General features: G+C 45.3%; 1 protein-coding gene across 2 annotated transcripts; it reads left to right on the forward strand.

Annotated features, from left to right (window-relative positions):
- The first annotated feature begins 1,531 nt into the window (after positions 1–1,531).
- LOC125769985 (tyrosine 3-monooxygenase) lies at positions 1,532–25,637 on the forward strand. 2 transcript variants are annotated; one of them, XM_049439105.1, is made up of 9 exons: positions 1,532–1,877; positions 17,498–17,609; positions 17,941–17,991; positions 18,592–18,669; positions 18,782–18,847; positions 19,420–19,906; positions 20,003–20,335; positions 21,880–22,006; positions 22,766–25,637. In XM_049439105.1, exons 1-9 carry the CDS (start codon positions 1,809–1,811, stop codon positions 23,165–23,167), a joined length of 1,725 nt encoding a protein of 574 aa, XP_049295062.1. In that variant the 5' UTR covers positions 1,532–1,808; the 3' UTR covers positions 23,168–25,637. The 2 variants fall into 2 exon arrangements, with proteins under 2 accessions (XP_049295062.1, XP_049295063.1); XM_049439106.1 differs by lacking the exon at positions 1,532–1,877 and adding an exon at positions 12,907–13,493.
- Positions 25,638–26,423: the final 786 nt, after the last annotated feature.

The raw sequence follows: 26,423 nt of genomic DNA on the forward strand, positions 1-26,423 counted from the left end.
GAAGCGGTCAGTAGCGTCGATGGTTTGCAAACCTTCCAATGGATAGAACGGGACCTTCATAGCTTCTTCCAACGTCCGACGCGACGAGCCAAACCTAAAACAAACCAAACAAGTAAAGTGTCAGCGGAAACAACCATCAGATATGCACTAGTTGGCTGAAGGATAGGGTAATGTGTGCATGCGCTACACCTCAGGAAGCGATCTGTATCATTCTACAACATTCCAATACCAACTTGATTTTTTTCCTCGTCGGAAGTTAAAAAAACAAATGCCATACCACGGCCAAAACTCTTCTCCATCATCGATCATTTCACGGCGAATTTCACAACATTGCTCAGTACCGCACACTTTCGTTGATGCCTCCGTACCTTCTCCGGCCGGTTCGGAACCTCAGACCTGAATATGTCAACGCAGCAGTTACTTTTTCTACAAATCCGCTAACTGCTAGAAATAAACCGCTCCAACAAGGGGAGAAGGTTAAGCAACTACAAATCAAGCGAAAAAATAGATCATCTATGTTTCAAGGACAAAGCTTTTGGTCTCATCGGACGCCGGATTGTTTGGTACGGGACGGAGTGGAACGAAAGTACAAAAAAAAAACAACGAGATAAACGTGTACACACGACGGCAAACATACACGGGCATCGTCATATAATTTAGCAAAACACGTTCCTATAGTACGCGGGCCCGGTCGGTTAAGCGTTTACTACCGGCATACACTAACCGGTCCATCGACTTAGCGTACCCGTTAATCGGGGTACTGCCGTGTCGGCACTAATACGGGACCACGGTGACACCTTTGGACGCACAAATACACGATCGTATGGTACGTGAGCGTTAGAGGATGAAAAAAAAAACAAACAGTGAGACTAAAATTGTCTAATGTCAATAGTGCCTGCACCTGTTCTGGGGCAGAGTTGTCAACGAGTTAAGGCGCCGCTTCCAAGCCTAGCGTAAGTTTTACTTTACTGAGATGTTTTGTTTGTTAAACAAAGGGAACATAATTAATGTTTGCACACAATACTTCCATAGGTGTATTTGTTCTATTACCAAATCTAATTTATTATATAATTTATAAGCAGCACATTAACAGCTCGTTGGTTTTAATTTATTATGATTTATAACTTCCAAATTTATTCGTAACAATTAATTGCGAAGAAGCTCTGAAGTGGGATTGTAAGCAACAACAAAATCACAACCCTTCTTTCACTAATGTTTAGTTGTATCAATACACTATGTATAATTTAAAAATAAAAAATACTATAAATTATAAACAATAAACATAAAACAGTATTCCGCAAAAAAACCAGACATATAATTCTAAACTTATTTGAAAAAAAAATCGCATATAACGCGACCGTATAAGATTTACTTTCGAATTTTATTTCGAAACAAAAACATCTGCCATAAACGATCTAGAGCAGCTTCTGATCTAGATGATCTTGCACATCCTGTTTCATCCCGCATGGGATCGAGCGATATAGGAATCCGCCCGGGAACGATATCCTCATTCGTTCTGCTATCGCCAGCGAAGTGATAACGTTTCGTTTCAATCTCCCGGTGAGCTGTGCTTTCCTTGCGAGTGTGTATGTGTGTTTGTGCATGTGTGTGTGTGCGCGTGTGTTAGTCATTTTGCCGAAATATATGCGTTACTAGCCCAGTGCTATCAAATTGTACGATAAAGGCAACTTTTGCACACAAGCGCCCATTCCATTGATTGACCGGAGAAATTTTGCTTCAAAGTTTACTACCGCTCGATTGCGTGTTTTACATCGTAACTTTATAAAGAAACTTTAAAAATCGCAAACATGCATACCTCGCCATCGAAGATTATGCAATTCCAGATCATCCAGATCTTCCTGGAGGAATGCGACGAGGTAAGTGCACTTTTTATTTCAATATGATTATTTTTTTTTCGTAAGCAAATTAAGGTTTGGTAGAATTTATTGCATTTTTGGGAATTTTGTAAAACTCCACGTATTTCTCCGCCATGCTAAAAGCTTCGATTAAATGACCAAATTACTGCTGGAAACATAGGTTATGTTACCTTTTTTTTTTTTTTTTGAAAATGGAACCTTGCGATGATTTTTCTTCTTTCTCTCTACCGAAAAAAAACTTTTAATTATTTCCATTTTATAAGATTTCCATTTTCCGTTTCTGCATCGCAAAGTGTCTAAGCAACTCTTTTATAAAACCAACGGAGCGGAACGAAAAGAATCGATATCTGCCCATTTTGCGTGGACCCTGACCGTGCCACTGGTAAAAGATTAAAATCGGCTGCTAAAATGTAACCGCCTGTTCTTCTCACCCAAGCTCCAGTGTCCTCGTGCGCATGCAGGCAGCATTTGTCGCGCCCTTCGCGCTGAAATCTCGATTGCAATTTCAATGGTGCTCTCGTGCCCGCGTTAAATGCGGTTTAATATCTGCATCGGATTTAAGAAGCCCGGCCATGGTAGAAATGGAAGGGCAAAATATATTATCTAATTGCAGCGTGCACTAATCGTGATGCGAACCACGTCACACACACACACACACACACACACGTGTGGCCGCACATTGATGGGCGCATTCACGAGTGTGGCGTACAAAATGGTGGAAAGAAGATTCGTTCTAACCTTTCCGCCATTGCCGTGTGCAATTTTCCACGATGGCCGTTCCCATTCGGCACAGGGAACAGATTGACCATCTTGGTGTGTTCCGCATGGTTTCCACGTGTTCCGCTTTGTGCCGTACTGACGCACGATGCATCATTTATTTGGTTCCCATGAAAATACGTGAAAAGCACACGTGTGTAGCTACGACGGGTAGAAAGTGAATGGCAGTCATGTGCAGAACAATGTAAGGCAGTGGAGTGATTTATTAAGCGATCAATGAACCATTCGCTTATTCCAATTTTCGGCATTACCCCATGAAATGCTCCTACGAAATTAACTCGCTGCTAAAGTGCATCAGCGGTACTGCACCCGGAAGCACGCAAGAGCGTTTGGGTGAAAGCAAAATGTACGCTGTACGCTTACCCAAAACGTCACCGCCAGATTTGATGTTGGCCAAACCAGTAAGGACCCCCGTTGTATCCTCAGGACCGCCTGACTCCATACCCTTCTCTTTCGATCTGTCGTACATCTGAAGAGCGCAACGAAAATCGATGACTCGTTAGCACTTGACCGATATCAGCTCGCCGCATGACACTTGTTCCAGGTGATGGAACAACTCCGTGAACGAGGGGTGAAGCGAGTGAGGCGAGAATAATTTGACCGGCTCTGTGTTTCGTGTACACATGTGCTGTAAAGCGGCATGGACATACTTGAGCCCGGTCACCTCTTGATAAGCGGTTGGGGTCAACTTTCGACCAATTACCATACCCATCGGCACTACGTTGTCTTGTACGGTTTCTGCCATCATCGCTTTAAAGCTCATCATAATAAGCGACTACCGATTCTGGGGCTTCTTTTTTCTTCGTCCACACCCGAAATCGTACGGTTGTCAACTTCATCGTAATGCTTTCCTCTTGTGATCGGGCCTTACATAACTCGGAGTTGTCGATGTTACTCCCATAAACAAAACGAACTCTAGTACCAAATATCAGTATGATGTGGCCTTTTTGAACGGCGGGAAAACACATCTACAGTGTGTGCTACACCATCAGTCACAATCGGACAAGCCCGACGTGTTTACTCGTCGTTCCGGTGTTTGCTAATTACAATTAGATTTATTTATTTTTTTTGCCATTTCCATTACAACCGACCGAAACATTGGTCATGTACGGGAAATGGTTGTAAAAACAAACGAATGGTAGAGTGAAAAAGAAGCAAAAAACATTGCGTCCGATATATTTTCCGCACATTTGCACCAGTGTTTTTTTTTTGCTTTTTTGAAGGCGACCGGCCACCGGAGATGTTCGATGGAGACGCTCGCAATGTACTCATGCGGCGGGTTATTGAGGTTAAGTTCAATGATGAACAGCCGATTACCGGGTGGATAGATTGTAATGCGAAAGGGGGGTTTTCCGACAAACTGGACACGATTTCGGTACTGTAGCTTATTACAAGCTGAAATAGCACTAACTGCGCAATGTTACACACGCGCTTAAGTATGATATCATTACATCCATCGTTTGTCATTTACATCCCGACGTAACACGGTTTTAATTGGACAAAAACAATGTATTCCATGCGCTTAAATGAATGTTTGTATGTGTATGTTTAAGATCATTACTAGCTAACAAATCACCCTGCCAAGTGTCATGCCCGGAAGGTTGGTTTTATTTCGATCGAATCGTGATCATGTCATCACACGTTGCCGATAGTCGATCGTAAAACCATTCTTATTGATTGGGTTTAAGAAAGTGAACCAAACCGACAAAAAAAAACAAAACTCTTTAATTAATTTTCTCTGTTCCAATGTAATGCCGGATCGCTTGGTTTTGTGAGCTGTCCCGAACACAATAATAACACAATAACGACCTGCCTGCCCGGTGAAGTACGTTTGGAGATGCTATAATTTTTGTTTTGATTTTTCCTTCCTTTTCTTTACCACTGTTGTGTGCGGTAATGTGTTCTGTTCGCCATTCCATCCGAACGACTTCATTTCAATTAAGATCATTTCACGGCGTAAGGATTGTTCTCTTCTTTTCTTATTTCATGTACACCCATTAAGTGTTGTTGTACTCCATTTTCGCAGTACCCGTACCATCAACTTCGTGCTTCAGTTCCAATTCGATCGCACTGATGAAGCGTACGGCTGTGTGTGTTTGATGTTTGTTTTTTTTTCCTGCTTCACCTCGCGTCTTCATCGCCGTCTTCCACACGGTTGCTTTCGGTTTCGGTTTCGTTTTCATGTTTATTATGTCGACCTTCAGCCGGATCATGGCTCTTTCGCACGCGGAAAGATGGGGTGTGCTATGGGCTAGAGGTAGTATGAGTTTTTGGCCGCATACCTCCACCAACCAGAAACTGTCCGATCGCGTTACTCAGCGTTCAGCCTACAGTGAACTGATCGAAAAACGGCACGGTGTAACAACCAAACAAAGTCCCCATCGAATCGACGTGTCGGCGACGAGGGTGTTTTGGTTCCGATTTGCGTGCTTTTAAGCTATCGTCGATGCTGTGTTTCTCCGATCGGTACGAAATGCGTCCCAAGCTCGGTTCGTTTGATTTTTTCATTAGTTCACTCAAGGAGCAAACTGATCGACAGTCGGCAGATCGGAAGTTTGTCAGGAAGGCTAATTTGGTGGAAAAGAAGATTCAACATTTTCGGTTACGCCGGAGGTCCCCGAAAACGGTGTAGGGTGGTTTGATCCGGTGAAGAACAAGCTTCAACTTACGGAACAGTGCTTGAAGACCGGCTCGGTCGGACACGGATCACCGCCACCGCAGCTCCGAACCGAAGTCCACCGAAGTTCAATGTCAGTGTCAGTTGGAGCAGTTCCGTCCATCAGGCTCAGCGAATGCTCTGTTACCTGTTGATGTTGACGATGATGATGATGACGGCGATAATGATGGCGAATGGGAAGTTGCCAGTTGGATCGGTACGAGTCATCGAGTCACGTTTGCACGATCGGGCTTCGATCTCCAATCTCCGCGGCATATGGCGACAGTCATCTAGCGGCCTCGGTGGCCTTACCGTTGACCATCATCGTAAGCCCAGCGAAAACCCAATCACCGAGGGTTAATGTACGGAGCAAAGACGAATGTTTTGAAGAAGAAAAAACAACACCAAACACACACACACACATGCATACACACAAATCCAACCAACGCACAAAGTAATAGTAATACTTCGAGCGAAAAGAGAACAATGCAAAACTTTGGCTAGCTGGAGCAAATGTTTTGGAACAAGTTTTTTGTTTTGTTTTGTTTTGGAAAATGAAACGGAACAGACAGGCCCCAGATCGGTAAGGCTGCCCATAAGGGAAGAGACCTTGGAGGGACCCCAACTATGACACTTCACTGCCGGGATAGAGAGCCTAGGCTCGGGGCTCCATGTCCACACTATTCGCACTAGTACTCGCCAGCACCGTCTAGATCCGTGATCGTGTTCTTAAGCCTCACGATCGCAAAGAAGGGAAAATAAACTTCAATGTTCGTGCACAATCGTAAGAATAAATTAATTACTCTCACCAACACCAACGCAACAGGTACAGGCCACGACCTGGAACCTGACCGCTACAGGACCGCTCTGGCGGTGCAAGTTTCTAGGGGCCAACAAACTGCACGCGAATCGGGTTGCTGGTCGGAGAGAACGTTCTAAACCCACCTCGTTGCACACACGTCCTTGCTGTTATGCACCCTTCAGTGGGCTTCCGCCACACTGCGTCAATCTCAAGAACCTCGTTCTGTACACGGAAAGGGAAAGGATACGGAGACAATGAGACTTGCCTTCACGGCAAGTCCAAAAGCGCGTGTGTGCAGGTGGTTAACGTACACACAAACGCACACACACACACGGGTCGGCAATCCTTGGACCCGGTCGAACCTTGAAAGTAAGGAGTTCTAGCTGCATTTTCTTGCACCCGTGTATGTCCTCCGTGGCGGGTGCTTCGATCTGGCTCGAAGGGTGTAATTTATCTTGCCACCTCATCGGTCCGAATCGAAGACCATGAGTGATGAATGAAAGAAAGAAAAGCAAGGTACGCTGATCATTGTGACAAAGCGAATTATCGGAAGCAAACGCCTTTATGGTTGATAACGAGATGCCTTAGACGTGGAACAGGTGACTCGATGTCTGCTACTTTAATTAATGCATCGTTCTGTGAAGCATCATCTGTGGAACGATTATTTGTTGTGTAGAGAATTGTCTTCCAACATACCATGGATAATGGCTTTTATTTACTCACTACTCCCGGTGAAGGATCCCCACCAGGATACAGTGAAGAACAAAACCCAAAGCTACAATTGTACCATTTTCATGTTAGAGGTCATTTTCGCCATGCAATAGTACGCACAACAAATTCTGTTGCTTCGACATCAATGATAAAGATCAGTCAACGCATGATTACAGCGTGTTGCACAACACCGTCGAGAGCAAGGGCCACCGAGTCCATTCCGAGCTCATAAAAGTATAATTCTCGTTCGCACTCTTACGATTTTCTATTAGCATATATTCCATTAAACAGGTGAACTAGCGCTAACGCTTTCCGTAGTACCATTTCAGCGCACCTGTTACTAAGAAGTGTCTTATAACAACACTTCAGTACGCGTACGCGGCATGTACGGCATGTACGGGTAGTGTCGCACTTCCACCTACACAGCGGCCGGAATGGTGAATAAGTGGTAGGAAATACCGCGACGCGAGTAGGTTAATTTGCTCATTCCATTCCGCGCCAGCTAATATGTAATCAACGTCAGTCCGGAGAATGATAAGGTGAATCGATTCTGACCGCATGCAATGCGGTACACCTTGTAGGGAGCTACAATTTTTATTTTTTTACGAGCATCTTACTCGACAAAAAAAAAAACGCTTAAAACAATGGTCCAGATATGAATGTATACAGACTACCCTGCACAATCCATGACTGGCTGATCCTTTTATCTGCCATAACCATATGAGTCAGTATGGTTTTTAGAACAAGTCGATTAATGTCACTGGATGCTGTTTTCGTTGTGTGAACCGGAAAAGAGCAAAACACATAATGTCTGTCAGAACTTGTCGATCATCCTACCACGTAAGACTTAGCTGATACATAAAGCGCAAATCTGATCTGAACCACCATTGCCTGCGTAAATCATATGTCATTGCCGGCCTGTGTATGGTTTTGATTGAATTTTTTTGTGTTTAAAATTAACATTTCAACCTAGAACACCTCACGACCGGCAGGTGTTAACTAGGAACAGCATCTAGCAGGTTGTTCGCTGATAATTGAAACCGTTTAATACAGTTAGTGCGTTGAATATGCAATTTTCCAAACCAGGTTTGTCAATACTGCCTGTCTTAGTTTTTAAAGCTGCTAGCCTATCCTACGTGCTACACATGGACCACGAACAGATAAATAAAACCGGTTGGAGTAAGGACAATTATGGGGATTTTGTACAACAAAAAAACATCCTTACAGAGCTTATCCACGCACATAAACAATCAATAATATACTGAGAAGAAATTCATGGGATTTCCAAACAATTTACAAAAAAAAAAAACAAAAATGTCGATGAAGAACAAACGTAAGATTCATTCCCGAATGCGGAAGAGACAGCGCCACTCTAATGGACAGTTATTTTGGAAGATCCCGCAATAAAGCTGTCATGATTAGCGTGGAAACGCTTTTGCTTTCTTCCAGTTGTTTGTTTTCAGCGTCGTCTAATTTCCTAAAGTCGCCGTTTGTAGATAATTTCAAAACAGCCACAACTTCCCGTCCACCTCCCTTATAGCAAATGTTAGTGAAAAACCTGGACATGGGAAATTTTGGAACCATGAGTACCACCGACAAGTTCGCTCGTTACGTACACACCCCGTACGTCGTGCGTTCAGTTCGAAAATGACGCCGATGCGTTGGAATTACCCGGAACCGGTTCTTCACCTGTATGGACGACAGCATGGGCATTACGGAGCACCCATGGAAGTGGAAGGGAAAGTTTGTGGGAAGTGGGGATTGATCGAGCGTCGTCACGCTGCAGTTTGCTACGGTAAAAGGCCCGTCTTCATAGTAGAACACTCCCCAGGTGTTTTGGGGGGTATACAGCGTGGTAGATCGACTTGTTGGAACTCGCCGAATCGGGGAATCTCCGAAGACGCTCGCTACGGTCTGTGCATTTTGCAATGACGTACCACGGCCGATATAGTCACGCAGGGGATTCCATCGTGGTGGGCTTGCACCATTGCGCCGTTCGGTACGCTCACCACGATCGCCGTTATGCCGCTGGTCAACGATCTGGTCTAATGTCATGAATCCGTATCGCATGTGTCAACACCTCTTACCGTGTAGTATCACCACCATCTTCAACACACACACACACATCGCGATCAGCAGAAACCACGCAGCAGATTGTTTGGCGGTGCGCTTTACTCCAAGAACACAAAACTTACCAGGCGAAAACGGCAATAAAAAAATGGCACGATTCTTTCAATCTTAATGAGTTTTTACGGCGAAGCTTAGAAACGATGGTGAAACACATCACCAGCAAACAACAACAAAAAATTGGCACCTGTTTTGCAAGGTTATATTGTTATACTACGTCTAATTACGATTATAATTGCATAGCTTTCGGCAGTCTGGTTACCGAGCGTTTCCTCAAAATAAACATACATGCTTCAGTAACAAAAAAAACCATCTTATATACACGAAAAGGATGATGCAAACTTTCGTTTCTGAGCATCATCCTTTCAGAGAAAAAAAAACACTACATCTCCCGGACTGGTACCGAGAAGGCTGAACGCAAGTCTGCGCGAATCTTCGAGACCTAGGCGTACACTCTTCACTACCCCTTTTTTAGGTTTGCGTCTCTCTTGCGTGTATGGGTACAGAATAGCGACTCCTGGACATCTCACTCGAAACAAGCGAAGAATCGTTCAGAGACATCATCCGTAGACGAAGACGTGACCATGTTCACGCACCGCACATACTCTCCAACTCCCGGCATTCGGCGATTCGCGTGTCGGGACGTCATGTGAACGCACTTTTGAATCAATTAACCCAGGACTCCAACATCGCTGCCCACCTCACCTTAGCACATTAGCGCTAGCACATGGCGTCATACGTGTAACGGGCCCAAGAAACATTGTCCACCATGTTTCTTGTTGCTTTTATCGCCTGCTGCTTGCGGTGCCTCAATCAACGCTTCGGCGTCGCTACTGATCGTTGTCAATCATCGTGCACGGGTGATCCTCTTCAACCGGCACTTGTTTGACAGTCACCACCTCGATGGACTTTCGCTTCGGCATGCACACCCGGGGCCTTACAGTGATGCCGCAATTTTGGCTCATTGTAATCTTCACACGCCAAGCGCCATAATTATGCAGAATTTATAGCTCCGTTTTCTTTCTCGCTTACTCGCACTGAAGTGTTATTTTTAGGCATCGCGCCGGTACGCATGGAGCCGTAGTTTTGTTGCTATTTTTTAGAGGGATTTACACAATGGAGCATATGCTTTTTTGGACGGCGTCAGGTGCTCGAGGATGTATGATGTGCACCCCAAACAATAAAGCTTGCACTTGAGAGCGAGAGGCAACTGCCTTCATCTTCTATGTTTACCAAGCGTACACAAACACTTTCCTCTCGCAGAGAGATGAACCACCTACGAGTGTGTCCTTGTTTATTTAATTTGGAGGTTTTTTTATTTACCGGTCAGGCGGTATGGAGAAGAGTAGCATAATTATGTACATTGCATATGCGATCAATTTAATCGCTCAAACTGTAGTCTAGAAAGTGAATGGTAACATTTTTCTTTGACAGCTTTATATTTTGCAAACTATTGTACAAATCAAATGAATACACTACACATTTACAAACAACCATTTTATACAGTACTAATAGGATTAAAAAAAAAACAACGAAAAAACGCAATGAAATACGCGCAAACAATAGCTGTGTTTTTTCTACATTTAGAAAGTATTGCGTACGTGACTCGTGTGCGAAGGTCACTGCTAGCTATATCAGCCTTCTGGAAAGGGACGTGCAAATGCTAGTCTAGATTATTCCAAAGTACCAAACAGCTTCCTCTATTCTGGCTCAGTTTCATGAATGAAAGTGTAGTCAACAACTCCCCCTGACACCAAACCTGCTCCCGTGGCCCTTTGTTGTTGAAGCTTCAACAACAATAGATTTGCTTGAATGGTAGCCAGATCGATGGGAAAGTGATCTCCACTTATTTCCGATAGTGATCACCGCAGCGGCATGTTAAGTTCCCGACGTTAGCAACGTGCCCACGAGCACGCTTGCACAAAAACAAATGAATGAGGAAAAACAGCATCTTTCGCCTTCATTCATCAATTCCGGTCGCGTTATCTAATACCTCGTCCCGATAATCGCCGCTTCTTCACTAGTGCATTATCTTATTGTTCTCGAGGCACGCATCATCTCGGTTTAACTTATACGCAATAAATAGTCGATAAATTCATCGTAATTGACTTAAACGGACGTTAACGGAATGATTGATCGCTCAAGAACTCACTAGACGGTAAAAGGGGTGGAATCCATAGAAATTCCATGACAGATTAGCAGAAAGAAGAAACGAATTAAAACTTGCAAAAAATCACACATATCCGACAAAATATTCCACTCCATCTCTGCTTCTTCGATTCTTCGAATGGTGTATTCTTCCACTGCGTGCGTGGTGAGGTTAATCCACCCGTTTAAACGTAAGCTCACCGGCGCAGCTTTTGCCGTAAGCAGCCGAACCAGGCCGGAAACGGGATGATTCATACGCGACAATTGCTAGCAAAGTCCAGCAGACTAGTGACGCTGGGAGATTCCCTTTTGCAAAGTTGAAGGGACTTCCCCCCGAAAAGAATGATCAAGAAAACTGATCGATCGATGGGATGGTTTCGCGAAATCTGGGGATGGTGTGCGGCATTTCTTGTTTGTCTTTACATTTGTATGTTTTTCGTCCAAGATCAAACATATGTAGTGAACAACGCGAACCTACACAAAGTTACCGTGTATGGCTGTTGTTGTTTATCCTATTATTTGGTCAAGTGGCGACCTCTTTTCGGTTACGCGCCAAATACTTGAATACGCAACTACCCCGTTTGTTGCGATGTCTGACGTTTCGGTTATAAGCTATCAAATTGGTAATTATGGTGAAAAGATGTGTTGATGAAAATATTCAAAATACTCCAGGTAGCGACCGGGGCATGGGTGACATTTACACCAAAATTCGTTTTGATCGTTCGTATACTCGGATGTTTAAATTATGAAATATGTTACGAGGGGTTTGGAGACAATACAAAACCTCAAGAACTGAGAGGATGTTGCGACGTCAAACGTTGGCACAATATTATAGACAGCACCGTGTTAAAAACAACAATATTTGTTAGGTAACAGATAAAAAGGCTTTAGTGTTCGGTAAGAAAAGACAAAACCTTTTTGACGATTGTTTTGATACCCTTGCCTACCTACCCAGTTATAAGCTGCTGTCAACTTTCAGTTCAACAAATGCAAGAATGAAACCTATCGAAAAGCATAAGAACTCGGCTGGCGACCGGAAACACTTTGCCACCTCTAATGATTTTCGTATTTCGGCACCGGTACTGCCGAACCACCAGACAAACCTGTTTCCATAACCCGACATACCCGACGCGAGACGCCTGTAAAGTTATGGAGAGTTTTTGGAGGTAAAAATCCCACAGGTCCCACCAATGTCCGCCTCACCTTGTCCGGGCCCGGGTCTGATTCCTGGCGACCGCTACGACGATCCTACGTCTCGTCATTTTGTGCGTCAGATCACTACCTGTGGAGTTTCGTTAGTTTTGATGCCAAAATTATGTTTATACCAAAAGCCCAACAGGTCAAAAGCTTGGCGCGTACACCATTATTCTTCTGGATACACCGCCGTACAAGTGCGTACGATGTCGCACATTGTGGTTGTGCGTTTTGTTCTATTGTTTGTGTCGTACGGCGATGTATGTTGCACGCGGATTTGTTATGCGCACGCGCTCTCTTGCTCACTCTCGCATCCCGAACCGGCGGTCGTTGTAGCAGGTGTAACAAACACGAACACTCTGTTGCTCCGATCCGTTCCTTCGCGCACGGCGCGTAAGCTAACCGTCCCGTTCACGCGAGCTTTGCTTTGTTGCAGTCGTGTAGCAAATCGTGCTGCCTGTGCGTGTCGTCTCGCAAACGGGCGGCCGTAGGGGAGGGGAGGGATGCCTGTGCTACGTCGCGTGGTGGTGTTCGTGGTGTGGTTGTGTTTTCTGCCCACCCCGAAACCGGACCGGTGATCCGGCGCGGGTATTTAAACTGATGCAAACCAAAAGCGGCATGCATTCATTGGTTTGCTTGCTTTTTGCAAAGTGCCGAAGTTTCGGAGACAGCGAAAACACACTAGAAGGTCCTGCGAGACGCCAGTTCGCCGTAGTAATTTAAAATCGTTCGCTTTTACGTCCAACCCCCTATAAACGGTGCGTTAGTGCGAGTTTTTATTGTTGACGACCAGTGTTCTTCACAAAGTATAACGAACAGACAGGATTCCAGAGTCCGGATCGGTAACAGTCACGACCAATCTAGACTCGAGTAGCATTTGAAAACCTGTGGTCAAACGTCAAGAATACGTAGCGAAATCCTACCCAAATCAGCGGGAGTCGCTTCGAACGAGCTAAAGCGAAATCAACGATCTAATTAGACGACGAATCGAGAGCTACTCGCCTTCCGAAACGAGAGCAGTTTTTGCCGAATCAACACAGAACGCGTGCTAAGTGTTACGGCTACAAAAAGGCTACCAAACGTTGCACTTTGCAAAACTTTAACACAAGAAGCTTAATATCATCCTAAAAACATGATGGCTGTCGCTGCTGCCCAGAAGAACCGTGAAATGTTCGCGATCAAGAAATCTTACAGCATTGAGGTAAGAATTGTATACGGGTGGGATGTTTACTTAAAACCGGACCCTAACGGGTAAGGTCCTAAGTAGCAAGTGCTGGGAAAGCCGGTCGTTCAGTGTGCATCAAGCAAAATCCAAGTTACAAAAGCATCTGAAGCAAAAAAAGGAACTCGAACAGTGATTGAGTGTGAGTGCGAGTGTGGTTTTGTGTGTCCAGTGTAGTTTTGCTATCGTAAAACAAACAAAAAACGTTTGAAAAGCTATAAACAATAGTTCGAGTTGGCAAAACGCTTTGTAAGCAATGCTTTATCTAGGGAAAGATCAATCAGAATCGTGCTTCAACGATCGTACGATAAGACGATGTTTAATTGCTTGCCCTGGGTTATAGATATGCATACACAAAGTTGTAGCTACTTCCTTAGCAATGCAGTGTGAGTTTGCATCCCTACTCTGTGGCAGAGTGCGATAGATTTGAATAAAAGCACTTATCGTGAGCCCTTAGTCCAAGCTGGACAGACAACCAGGTGGTTCGTTTGTTTGAGATTCTACCACTTACGTATGATTAATTGCTGGGAACAGATTAAATGTGATTTTTGCAAGGCTTCAGCGGGTTAAAAAGTGTGTAGTGTCAGATCGAGAGCGAAACAAACAAAAAATCAACTAAGAATACTTATCGTAATAGCGATGGCTGACTCGTAGCCTTATCCTTGAATAATCTAAAATCGTGAACATTTGTTCTAGAACGATCTTTTCACGCTAAAGTAGAAGGGTAAGCTCTGAAACCGAAGCTAGATTGCATCTGTGCAATGGTATGTTTTTCGTTTGGAGCAGCTTTAAAGCTAGCTCCACAGGTGGTTGATAGAGTGGTGCACTAGCATTTCATTGAAAAACATCGAGGATTGTGTGGTAAAAACCTTACCAAAAACTGATATTCTTTCCATAACACAATGTTGGCCGTTTGAGAATGATTCTTTTAAAGTGCCGTCGTTAGCTTGGAGATGCTAAGAATTCCCCAAATTGAGTTAAAATTTATCATTTATTTGTAGTTGGAAATTTCCAGTTCCATCCTCAGATAGAATAAAATTTTCTTTAACGGTAAAGTAAAAAAAACCGCTAAAAATTTTAAAGCCCACATATAAAAGTTTCACCTGGGCAGCGTCAATGATTTTAGCACGCAGTAAAAACATTCTCAAACAACAGGAAAAAGGAAACGATCGTCAATCGTACAGTAGGGTGGTGAAGCTTTTGAGCGGTTACCCTGCACCGAAATCGATTCATCATCGATTGGTCACCGTAATGGAACCAACCTAATTATGACCAATTTCCTTCTCGTCATACTGTATTCTCGCACCCCGCTCACTCTCGATCGGCTTGAGGTTAAGGCCACACTGGCCACTTCGGAAAACGGAAGGAAACTGAACCGCGCAGTACCTGAAGCCTGACGAACAAATGCATCTACCGAAGGTCGGCCCATTTTGTTCGCTCGCTATCGTCCATACCATTGCCGACACACGATCACACATCGAATGTCGCGTACGGCTTGCTTATGCATACTGAGACTAGAGGGTAGCGGTGTTGGTGGATGGTTGGAGGAAAGCGGCCAAGAAAATGATGCTAATTTGCGTTACAAAGTTTTTCCCCCACAAGGAGACATTTGGTGGTAAGAGACACGAAGGGGATGGCATCAACGTTCGTAGATGCCTTATTAAAGTATCCTTATGATATTCTTTGTTAGCTTGGAAGGTGGTGGCTATGTTTATCCGTACGCTGTACGAGTTCCGTTGAAAGATGCTACTTCCGTTAGGTAAATAATGGGATGGGCATCTGTTTAAACAATGGAGTCACAAACCGTCATGCCAATTTTCCTCCGTTGAGTGGTTTGAGAACAGAGTTCTGAACCCCAGATTCTTTGGGCCCTGGGTGAAACTGACCACCAAGCGACATCAAAGAGACCGAGCAAAGTCCAGCAAGTATCTCGTGCTGGACACGACACTCCTTAGAGTCCAGTCTCCTTAGCACAAAAAATCAACAAACTCGTTACAGGCCCAAGTTTGCGGAAGTGATTGCCCGCGCACGGTACTTCAGGTCCACGTCCTGGAGCGGGGGCAAAGCAATATCGCGTGTCCCTTGTTCGGCGAGACGTTCCTTTCACCGGGCGCAACCGAAAATATGGCAAAACCGGCCATAATTGCGGACAGGCGCAGGTGATCGTGCCCGTGCGCGAGGGATTTCTATCTCAAGGTCAACGTCAAAACTGGATGAAAAGATACGGGTTGGAAGGGCATAGAATGGGCGCGGGCGGCGGTAGAAGCCCGACCAACGAATGGCTGTCGTTGTAATGCGTGTATGCTGGCAAAGAAACACAAGATCACGTTCACTCGCCTCACCTCGCGGGGACACACATATAACACATAATCTACTTATTGACATTGAATTTGGCAGAAATCAGCAAAACAGCGCATAGTGAGTGTCATTAAACCGGTCCTCATTACCGACCAGATAGGCTTGTTCCTCAGACCTTCCGGAGCACTCGGCAGTTGGGAATCTTTCGACAAGATCTCGTTTTCCGCTCAAGGAACTCCGGTTTGCGGGGTGTGAGCAGATGCAAACTCCAACCAGACAAGACGCGCAGAATGCAGATTACGTTGTGAGGGTGGAATGCCATCATTGAGCTTCTATTGGAGGTACTGACAGCTAACACCTGTCACTGGTGATGTATCTCTACTACGAACGATAATGCGTGTCTAGCAGTGTATCGTAAGCGATCAAGCGCTGTAACAACTTATTCGCACCCACAACCGTGGCGTGAATGTTGCTCAGTAGCACCTGCTCACACGCAACTCGGGCCGTTCAGGCGCTCCGAACCGTTGCCAATGTCAATGACGAACCCAGTGCCAGTGCGCTAAGTGACGTGAAGGTCCATTCCTCGTCCCTTGCCACAAAGGGGCCCGTTTTGCGGTGAGCTAACGGCGTAGGGTTCCTGGTTCGAATGGGATTTGAAATCTTGTTGTTTGCTCTTGAAACAAAAACCACCAACGCTGTTAAGCGTTTCGACCGCATCAATGCGGAAATGTAACGATACGATTTTCGGGTCAGTATTTACTACCCACCAGCGCCATCGAACTGTCGCGTGAAGTTCATCGATGGCTTAAGGTGGGGAAAATATTCTAACACCACTGTGATCATTGACAACAGCGGCCCGGGGGGAACAGACAGGCAGGGACAGAGAGGAAAACTGTGAGGAGGTAGCCTACTAATCAGGTCAATCCGTTCGTTCGTTGCGCACCGGTAGATCGCGATCATGTCAAGGTTTCGGCCGTAAAAACCGAATCGCCATTCGCACCGAGATCGCACGATCGTGCACGCATATGTTCCGGTAGCTGGAAGCTAACCGACGGATTGATGGTTCGCAACAGCAACATCAACACCATCACCATTACTGAGCACTATAGTTGCACCTGCAGCTAATGCCGGTGTTAGTTGCATCGCGGTTGCGTCATCGCTGGTACCCATCTCGCGGGGGGGAGGGTACTCCCTCGGGTCCAGTAAGCGGCAGCTGGTAGTGGTTGCCGTTGCATCAGCAAGCACACGCGTACGTTAGCCATGTGCCCCATCCGCGCACCGCGAAACATTTCAATCACGGCCCACCGGACACCCAACTCTGCCAAGGCGTTAAGGTGGCGTGCGATCGGTACTACACCGGCACCTTAGCGACAAGTGCGATGGTCATTAGGCTCATAAAACATGCAGCTTTAATCTAGCCTCGAGCCGCAAGAGTGGCTGTCCGGATGGCTTTGACCATTTTTAGCGGCCACATCAACTCCCCATATTGCCTTGCCAGCTTTATGTGGTGTTCTTCGTTCGGAGGATACTCTTTTTTTTCTGCGCCGTCACGTCAGCGTTACTCTCCTTGCAATTAAAACATTTTGATGTAAAACCCCGAGCTGCAAGCTTCGGTCAGTGATTGGCCGATGATTAAGAAACAATTAATTTACCATTTTTTCCCCCCATCTTTCCACCCCTTCCAGAACGGATACCCGTCCCGGCGCCGTTCTCTGGTCGACGATGCCCGCTTTGAGACGATTGTGGTTAAGCAAACCAAACAAACCGTTCTGGACGAGGCCCGCGCAAAGGCCAACGGTAAGTAAGCGCGCGTAGTGAATGTCTTCCGGCTTGTGGGCATGTGATTTGTGTTGTTATTATTGTTGCTTTCATGTTGATAGACTCCTGTAATCTCTTTGTCTCACGGCTAAGTGGATAATCCTGTTTTACTTATGATTTTATTTCCTTTTATTTCGTCTTCTCTCGTCGCACGTTATATTTTGGGTTGGTCAATTTGGCTGCTCAAAATACACACCACTCGTGTTCTGCATGTATGCTGTTCCACCAACAAAAAAAAACCCGACTGATGATTGCGATTAAAACCGATGACAATACGTTCGCGAAAACCCGTTCCTGGCACCGCCTCTAGACTCTAGTTTGGAGTGTACCATTCTGCAGGCCCAAGAACAGCATCAACAAGGTAAGCCCACGGCGACTTCGACGACTGTCCACCCCTTGAAAGACCAAGCGAACCGAACTTGAAGTTGGACGAGAGAGCACCGCGTTTAATTTTCCTAGAACTTACGATCAACCTAGAACGCACAAAACCAGATAATGAAGGGAGTGTTCTCCGCATCTGTCTTCTCTCCTTTTACGACCCGCTAACACGAGAGGATAGTTGTCACAAACTGACCCAAACCAAACCTCTTACTCGTTTACCGGGTAGTAATAGTAGTAGTATCGAGTGAATTTGAACCAAATAGCGAAGGTCACACAATTCCATTCACTTTCGTACGGAATTATTTTTTTGAAGTCTTGAAGTATATTTTTTTTCCTTACCCCTCCAACCCCACATTTGTTACACTCTGTTGAACAATTTTCCTTCAATTAAGTTCTACCGCTTCGGTTCTTTGTCTTTTATTACGATTTATGTAAAGTTTTCGTTTATCTAACTTTTTTGTTTCGTTACCTTCAATTTATTTTTTTCCATTACGCTTGCGTTTTTGCGTTGCCAATTATTTCCGTTTGGTTAAATCATCCATCCGTGATCCGACGTGATATTGGGTTGATCTGCGTGCAGAAGACAAAATTCCGCAAGAGGTTCAACAGACAGTCGAGGATCAGGATAATGACGAAGAGGAAATTCGAATGGTCGCAGGTAAGCAATGCTGGAATGCTGTTTTAATTTGCGAAACGTTCTGCATGACATTATTGATGTGCTTATTGTGCTATTTGTTTTGTGTGTGGCCGTCGTTTTTACCAATCCGTAGTTGATGAGCTACCCCAAAAGCCGCAGGAACACGTTCCAAGTGCCGACGATGAGGACAAGGAAACAGGTACGTGATGTGTGTCGTGGTGTAGCGCGAATGGTAGACGAGAGGACGTAAATATCGTCCAGCACAGAACCATAACCCTTCGCTTCGTGGCTCCATTCTAACGATCCCTTGCAAGCAAGAAAGCTTTTCCTCGTCGCATAATTCATGCTTTATGTCAGAAGCACTCTTTTGACAATGTTCTGTTGTGGTCATTTGGGTGGAAATAAAAATAAGCTGCTTCGAATGGACCTTTCTCCAGTGAGAAAATGGCTACCCATTAACGGCTAGCTGGGCTTGGGTCCATTCCGTCAACCGTGGACGCGTGACGTAATCGTGTGTAGATTTCTCAAAAAAAAAATCCCCCCAATTTCACCATAATCCAAGCGGTCGGAAGTCGTTCGCGTAGGTAGCAATAAATTACCTTTCGAGAGTGCAGAAAGCATTCGCACGTGGAAAAAGGATTTACTTGTACGATTAGAGAGCGATGAAACGAAGGGACACGGTTCGATGGCGTTATGGTAGCGCACCGGACTGACAAAGACCATTATTAATCGTGTGCTCTTACTTTTGTCAATTCCGCAATTCCGCTACAGACGCTGGGCTAACTGAGGAGGAAGTTGTGCTGCAGAACGCTGCCTCGGAATCGCCCGAAGCCGAGAAGGAGGTGGTCCGTGCCGCCGTGGTCGTCCGACTGCGGGACGGTATGGGATCGCTTGGACGCATCCTTAAGGCGGTGGAAGCGTACCACGGCACCGTGGTACATCTGGAGTCGCGCCAGTCGCGCAGCGACGGCGTCCAGTTTGACGTCCTGGTCAAGGTCGATATGGCCCGCTCCAATCTGCTACAGCTGATCCGTTCCCTGCGCCAGACGCAGTCCTTCGGTAGCGTTAGCTTGCTGTCGGAGAACAACGTCAACGTGAAGGCGCCCTGGTTCCCCAAGCACGCCTCCGAGCTGGACAACTGCAACCATCTGATGACCAAGTACGAGCCGGATCTTGACATGAACCATCCCGGTTTCGCAGATCAGGTGTACCGTGCTCGTCGTAAGGAAATTGCCGAAATCGCATTCGCTTACCGATAGTGAGTATTTCGTTCCGTTCTGTTCGCCCATGGTGCGAGTTGATCGGTGATTGTACATCAACTAACCAACCAACGCTTATCCTTCAAACCCTACAGTGGAGACCCAATCCCGCACATCGATTACACCGAAACGGAAAACAAGACCTGGTCGGCCGTGTTCGCACGCGTGAAGGAGCTGATGGTGAAGCATGCCTGCTCCGAGTACATTGCCGTCTTCAAGAAGCTCGAGGAGGAGAAGATCTTCGTGAACGAGCGCCTGCCACAGCTCCAGGAAATGAGCGATTTCCTGCGCAAGAACACCGGATTCACGCTCCGACCGGCCGCTGGTCTGCTGACGGCTCGCGATTTCCTCGCTTCGCTGGCGTTCCGTATCTTCCAGAGCACGCAGTACGTGCGACACATCAACTCACCCTACCACACACCGGAACCGTAAGTTGACTGGTTTTTTCTACTTCTTCTTTCCATTGCCCTATCTTGCTTCCCTCCACAAAGTGCAAATCCGGAAGTCAACCTCACTTCCACTTTTAGCTCCATTATGTATGTGCCGCTGACTTCTTCCCATCCTTTAGAACTGAGCTTCTCTTTTGACGAGCATCACTTGTAGAACAATTTATGATTCCTTTGTCTGCGAATGTGTGTGTGTGGTTTTTTTGTGTTTGTGTAGTGTGGCCATGTGAGATAGCTGTGGTGGAAAGTGGAAGGTAGTGTTCCATTTTCTTATGCTTTATCGCCACCATTTACCACCAAAGCATTTCCCGACAGTGGCAAAGGACATTCGAATGGAATGTAAAGTGAAAGTTCACACTGTGATGTTGCAGTTGCTAAGAGGGAATTATGATAAATTTATATTTTTTCTTGACGTTCTTCAAATGTTGAAGATATGGGGTAGAATGCTTTAATTTAAAAAATCTCCAAAAAATACTGCTCACAATTATATTTTTTCTTTAAATTTGGGAATATCTGACATTGAAACTGTTTCATTCGACCTATAGTTCACCACTTAACTGTCGACGCTCGATTCAACCTCCTTGATCCTTCATTCATACTCGTACAGGGGGTTCGCCACCCACGCCGGATTGCCGTTCCAGCCATTTTGGCACACTTGGTTCACAATCAAACATAACCGTTGTGTGAAAGTGGCAAAAAGGCATAAGATGTCATAATAGAATAAAATGATTTTAACGGCAGCTTTCTTCTCTTTTGCACCGCTTCCGGTACAGCTGCCAGACCAGACTTCCTTCTGTTCACGTTGGAGCAACTTTGGCTTTGGTCCCAAAATGGGGTCATTTCCTACGGGAGTTTCAAAAGCTTCTCCCAATTTTCCCACGCGCCATTTGAAGCGAGCGCTCGTTTGATGTCTTTTTAACTTTGGTGCAGTAGTAGGAGAATTTATAAATGTCTCCTTCTTCACCTTTCGGCCAAACACAACACGTACGATGGTGCAACAAGTGGGCCCATCGTTCAGCGTACACTAGAATACCGACAATAACTCGGCTCATGAACTTTTTCGCTCCCGAGGGAAACTCAATTATGACCGTCGAACGGGAAACAAAGGAAGCGCTTGTAAAAGAGTGGCCGTTTTCTAATTGATTTTTCCGATACGATAGGATGTCGTCGATGACGCTCGATGATGATTGCTTTCAATCGGTGTCGCTCGATCTTTCTCCTTGGTGCTGCTAAATGGTTGCCATTGGTGGAGCTTTATGACTGATGAAGCGGCAAGTTACCATAGCGTCAACCCTTGGGTACGCATCCTAGGAACGAAAATCGTGTCCCAATGGGCCAGTAATGCATCCGTTTCTTGTAAAGATATTGTTAAAAGTGAATTAAAAAATCCCTCCTAGCGCGATAGCAGTATTGAGCCATCCCTCCCCCGTCATATAAATCTTCAACTCGGCCGTTTTTTTTTTGGTTTATACGCAATCGTCGACTATTCTTATGCTCATCTCTCGCTTCAAATCTTTTCCTTCCAGTGATTGCATCCATGAACTGCTCGGTCACATGCCGCTGCTTGCCGACCCAAGCTTCGCCCAGTTCTCGCAAGAAATCGGATTAGCCTCGCTCGGTGCCTCGGATGAGGAAATTGAAAAGCTCTCGACGGTAAGTAAAGTCGCAATACGGTGCAACCAAACGTACAACGAACGCAAAACTCGCTCAAAGAAGAAAAAAACGGTACCACGGACACATACACGCGGTGGCAGTAATTGCGCCTCGGAAACTGAAAAGCGGTCGCAATTTCGCTAGGTCATCATCACATGGCCATCACAACACAGCTTGATCGCGTTGGTGGTTTTGTTTTTCTTCTCCTAAGTGTTACTTACAAGCGATCGCGAGCCCGCGCGCCATCTATCGGCCGGGCGATTCGAGTTCGAGCAGATTCGAGCAGCTGGTGTAGGCAACGCTACACTAACCATGGTGAAGTTTGCCATTGGCATTTAAAACCAAATCCAGCAAAAAACCGGAAAGGAGGCCACGAAGGCCAGATCTCGTTCTCGGTCAGTTACGGTTCGCAGTGTTCTTATGAACTCTAAGCCAATAGACTTTCGCGCGAGTGGACGTAGTGGATGCCTACGTACCTTGTTGCGTGCTGTCCGTCCGCACGTAGTAACCGTATCAATGGCATTCTAGCGTTATGATTTATTCCGATCCAGTTATGTGCGCACAATCTTACATCGGGCACAGTACTTATGCTGGGTCGGTACTAAATTTAACAGCTTACAGGGCTTGGTAAGCCGTGTGCCACTTTTTCAACAACATGCGTTGGTTGTCACTCATCAGCAGCGATTCTGTAACAGATCACGTTTCGAGGTGTACACTTTTAACCTGTTTGTGTTTTTTTTCTTTACTTCACCCCGACAGGTGTACTGGTTCACGGTTGAGTTCGGTCTGTGCAAGGAAAAGGACGAGGTCAAGGCTTACGGTGCCGGTCTGCTGTCCGCTTACGGTGAGCTGCTGCACGCCATCAGCGACAAGCCGGAGCACCGCCCGTTCGAGCCCGCTTCGACCGCTGTACAGCCGTACCAGGACCAGGAGTACCAACCGATCTACTACGTCGCCGAAAGCTTCGAGGATGCGAAGGAGAAGTTCCGCCGCTGGGTCTCGACCATGTCGCGACCGTTCGAGGTGCGCTTCAACCCGCACACCGAGCGCGTGGAGGTGCTCGATTCGGTCGACAAGCTGGAAACGCTCGTCTCGCAGCTGAACACCGAAGTGCTGCACCTTACAAATGCCATCGCCAAGCTGAAGCAGCCATTCTGCTAAGTCTCGCGGGTCCGAAACGGCACACGCCGACAGAAGACCCACTCCCAAACAGCAGCATGTGATCTGATGCGTGTGTGTGTGTGAGTGAGAAAGAGAGAGAGAGAGAGAGAGCGTACGAGAAAAAAGGTGCGAGTGAGAGAGAGAAGCGAGACACTAAAGCAAAGCAAAAAAAGGAAATATGTCTGATCGACAAGGACAATATATGCGTACGCCCCCCTCATCCTGTGGAAGTAGCTCGCGGCAAGCGTCCTGGACGACGCTTCAGCAGTGAAGGGGCACGTTAGCTCCCGCCATTCTGCGGACTACGCTAAACACGATGTATACTATATCCGCTACTTCTACCCACTGCTACTACAACTACTACATATTACTACTACTGCTACTATTATACGGAACAGTATTTTGCACCCACTCGGAGCACCAAAACTCGCAAAGAAGAATGCTGGTGCGAATATCCTTTTTTATGTTTATTTTTTTTTCGTATCATTTACAATCACGTATGCGACGGCATACGATCGAATCACTATCGACCAGGGGGTTTGGCGAAGCACAGCAAACAACCCCTGCTGGAAGGAAAATTGTGCAATCGAAGCAGATCAGATCCTTGTTTTGCATCATCCCAAAACCAAACACCCAATAAAAGCGTGACGCCTGTGGCGTCCATACTGTCCGGAAAGTATGGATCCCGCATCGTTCCCACGCAAACACACAGAAAAAAAAACGGAGAAGCGTCAGGAGTATCTCGCTCCAACGAAACGCCACAGCTGTACAGCTTCGGTATTCGAAGCTCGTAAGCCCTCGCAATCGAAAAAGGAAAGGAAGTAGCAGGAGAAAGGGAGAGAGATAGAAAGAGTTTTGGGGTCGATCTCCATCGTCTTGATCTTCTCTTCTCGCTTTCTTCTCCTCGCCCACACCCCCCCCTTATTGACGGAGGACGACGAACGGAAAGAAGGATTCATCGCAATAACATCGCAACGTGCCATCACCTGTTCATACCGGTGGCACCAACACGTTTCAAATTCCTCAGACCGACGACTATTCGGTTGTCGAGTAGTGCAATCACCCGTGTTCGTGTTCTGAGCGTCCCGTTCCTCTTCTCCAGCGACTTGCATGCGAGCCAACGCATGTGAGCCATCCAACGAAAAGGACACGCTACGACGGATGAACAACATTCAGTATTGTTCCAAACGGATCCCTGCCAGTCCAAGTCCAACAGGATAGACATACACACCAACCAAATGCCTGACATATCCTGAACTCCAAATTCCGTTCTTCCTTGTTCCTTCTTCCCCGGCGGTGGGTGGTGTACCACATACTGCCATCTGGTACTCCGGTTCCTTTCCCACATCGAGAGTTACACCTTCCTACATTCCCCCATTCCTATTGTTTCTCTCACTCGCTCTCGCGTGCTCGCAAGTTCCTTTCCCCCTTTCCCGATCCTACACACCCCATCAACCCCTAACCCTAATACCGTACGATCCCCTTGCGTCCCATCCCTTCCAAATATGTGTACGTCCTGTCAACGTAGCGTAGAAGAGTATTGTTTATTGAAGAGAACATATTTTTTTATTTAACGTAATTTAAGTATTGTATACTATTTAAAGTTAGTGTTTAAACTTAAATTATTCACTTGACTTGAGCAGATACTTTGTTTTTCGTTATATGCAGACCAATGTAGGCGGAATGTTGCGGCAATCCCTTCTTGTCAAGGGATCGGATTTAGGTATGGCAGAAGAAGTGAACGTGATCGCGATCGCGGCTTGAATAGTTCGTTCGACGGTACGATACCGGTTGGACATCCGGCCAACAGAACCAAGCAGACGTACAGAGCTTGTGTATACGATCATCTGCATTTGCCTTAAACCATCGTAAAGGAAGTGACTGTCCAATACGATACACTAACATCTGTTAAGGTGCAAGCGGTGAGAGCATACGATATTTCTGTGCGTGTGGAAGCTTCTATTGGTTGGGAACCATTCCACCGCGTTCCGATCACAGCTAGCTACTAGTGAGCTTACTTTACGCTTTAAGCTTAGAGATGAAGGTGACAAGCCGTAAGCTAGGCTTGGTAGGAAAGGTTTCTTCTGGTAGTAATCAAAATCCGCGACCCAAAACGGCGCGCGCAACATTCACGGCTCAGGACAGGTTAAGACAAGCAATCCTAAAAGACAACACACTGCAACGAAAATTCATCCTCGACTGTCTGTAATCTCATGTTTGTTTTTTTATATAACTGTGTATTTTTTTATTATTGTGTATAAAGGCAACAACAACAATGAGCATGAGCGGAAAATTTCTATTTATATTTATACGAGACAATCTTAGCACGCGCACGTTTAAGAAAGTGAAAAAATGTAAACAAAAAAAAATGGATACAGGTAAAAATTTTCCGTCTTCATGAAAATCTTATATGTAAAAGCTATCCAGCACAAAGTAGCGATGCAAATAAAAGAAACTAAGGAGAAAAAAAAAACACAAACAAAACGCATTTGTAAGTTTTCATCTGCTATTTGCTTTGGAACTTCCGAAAACATTGAACCAAAAGTTGATAAATCTTCTAATTTTTTTTGCAACAAAAAACAACAATTTCTCTAAATCTAAAAAAGGTTTTCAACCTTCAAAGTACTTGTAAATTAGTAAGAAGTAGTAAAAAAAATTATTTATTAATTTATTTAAAAAAATCGACCAACAGTTTTAAATCTTACATATTGTAGAAATTAAATAAATATCCAAAATTGTTCCATTTTGAAATTGTATGTTAAATTTGGCTTATACAGCAATACTGTGGAAGATCTTTTATAAAAGAGAATGGCAAATTTGTTAAACGATGTATGTATGTTACACACCTTCAAGTTTAAAACTGTTACTGAAGTATGAGAATTGAAAAGAACACAATAAATAGTGGTATACTTGGATATAGTTGAATTAAATCATAAACACACCAATAATGCGAAAAGACTTGCTCAAACGCCAAATTCAATATAAAAAGATCAGATATACAGGAGAGGCCTCATGATGTGGTAGAGAAGCCAGTCTTTCGCGAGTCACGACTGGTAGAAAACTCCATACGGACCGTTCTCTTGTTGCCACAACTGAGTATCCGGCTACTAAATTAACTAAATATGGGAAGAGGGAAATGGAATGCCGAATTAAATAGAAAAAATGATCTAGTATAAACTTGAATAACTATAATATTGAACAAATATGTAAATTGTCGAGAACCGAACAAACATTTTAAATGAATTACATTACATCC

Source organism: Anopheles funestus, chromosome 3RL, assembly GCF_943734845.2.
Source record: "Anopheles funestus chromosome 3RL, idAnoFuneDA-416_04, whole genome shotgun sequence".
Lineage (NCBI taxonomy): Eukaryota > Metazoa > Arthropoda > Insecta > Diptera > Culicidae > Anopheles > Anopheles funestus.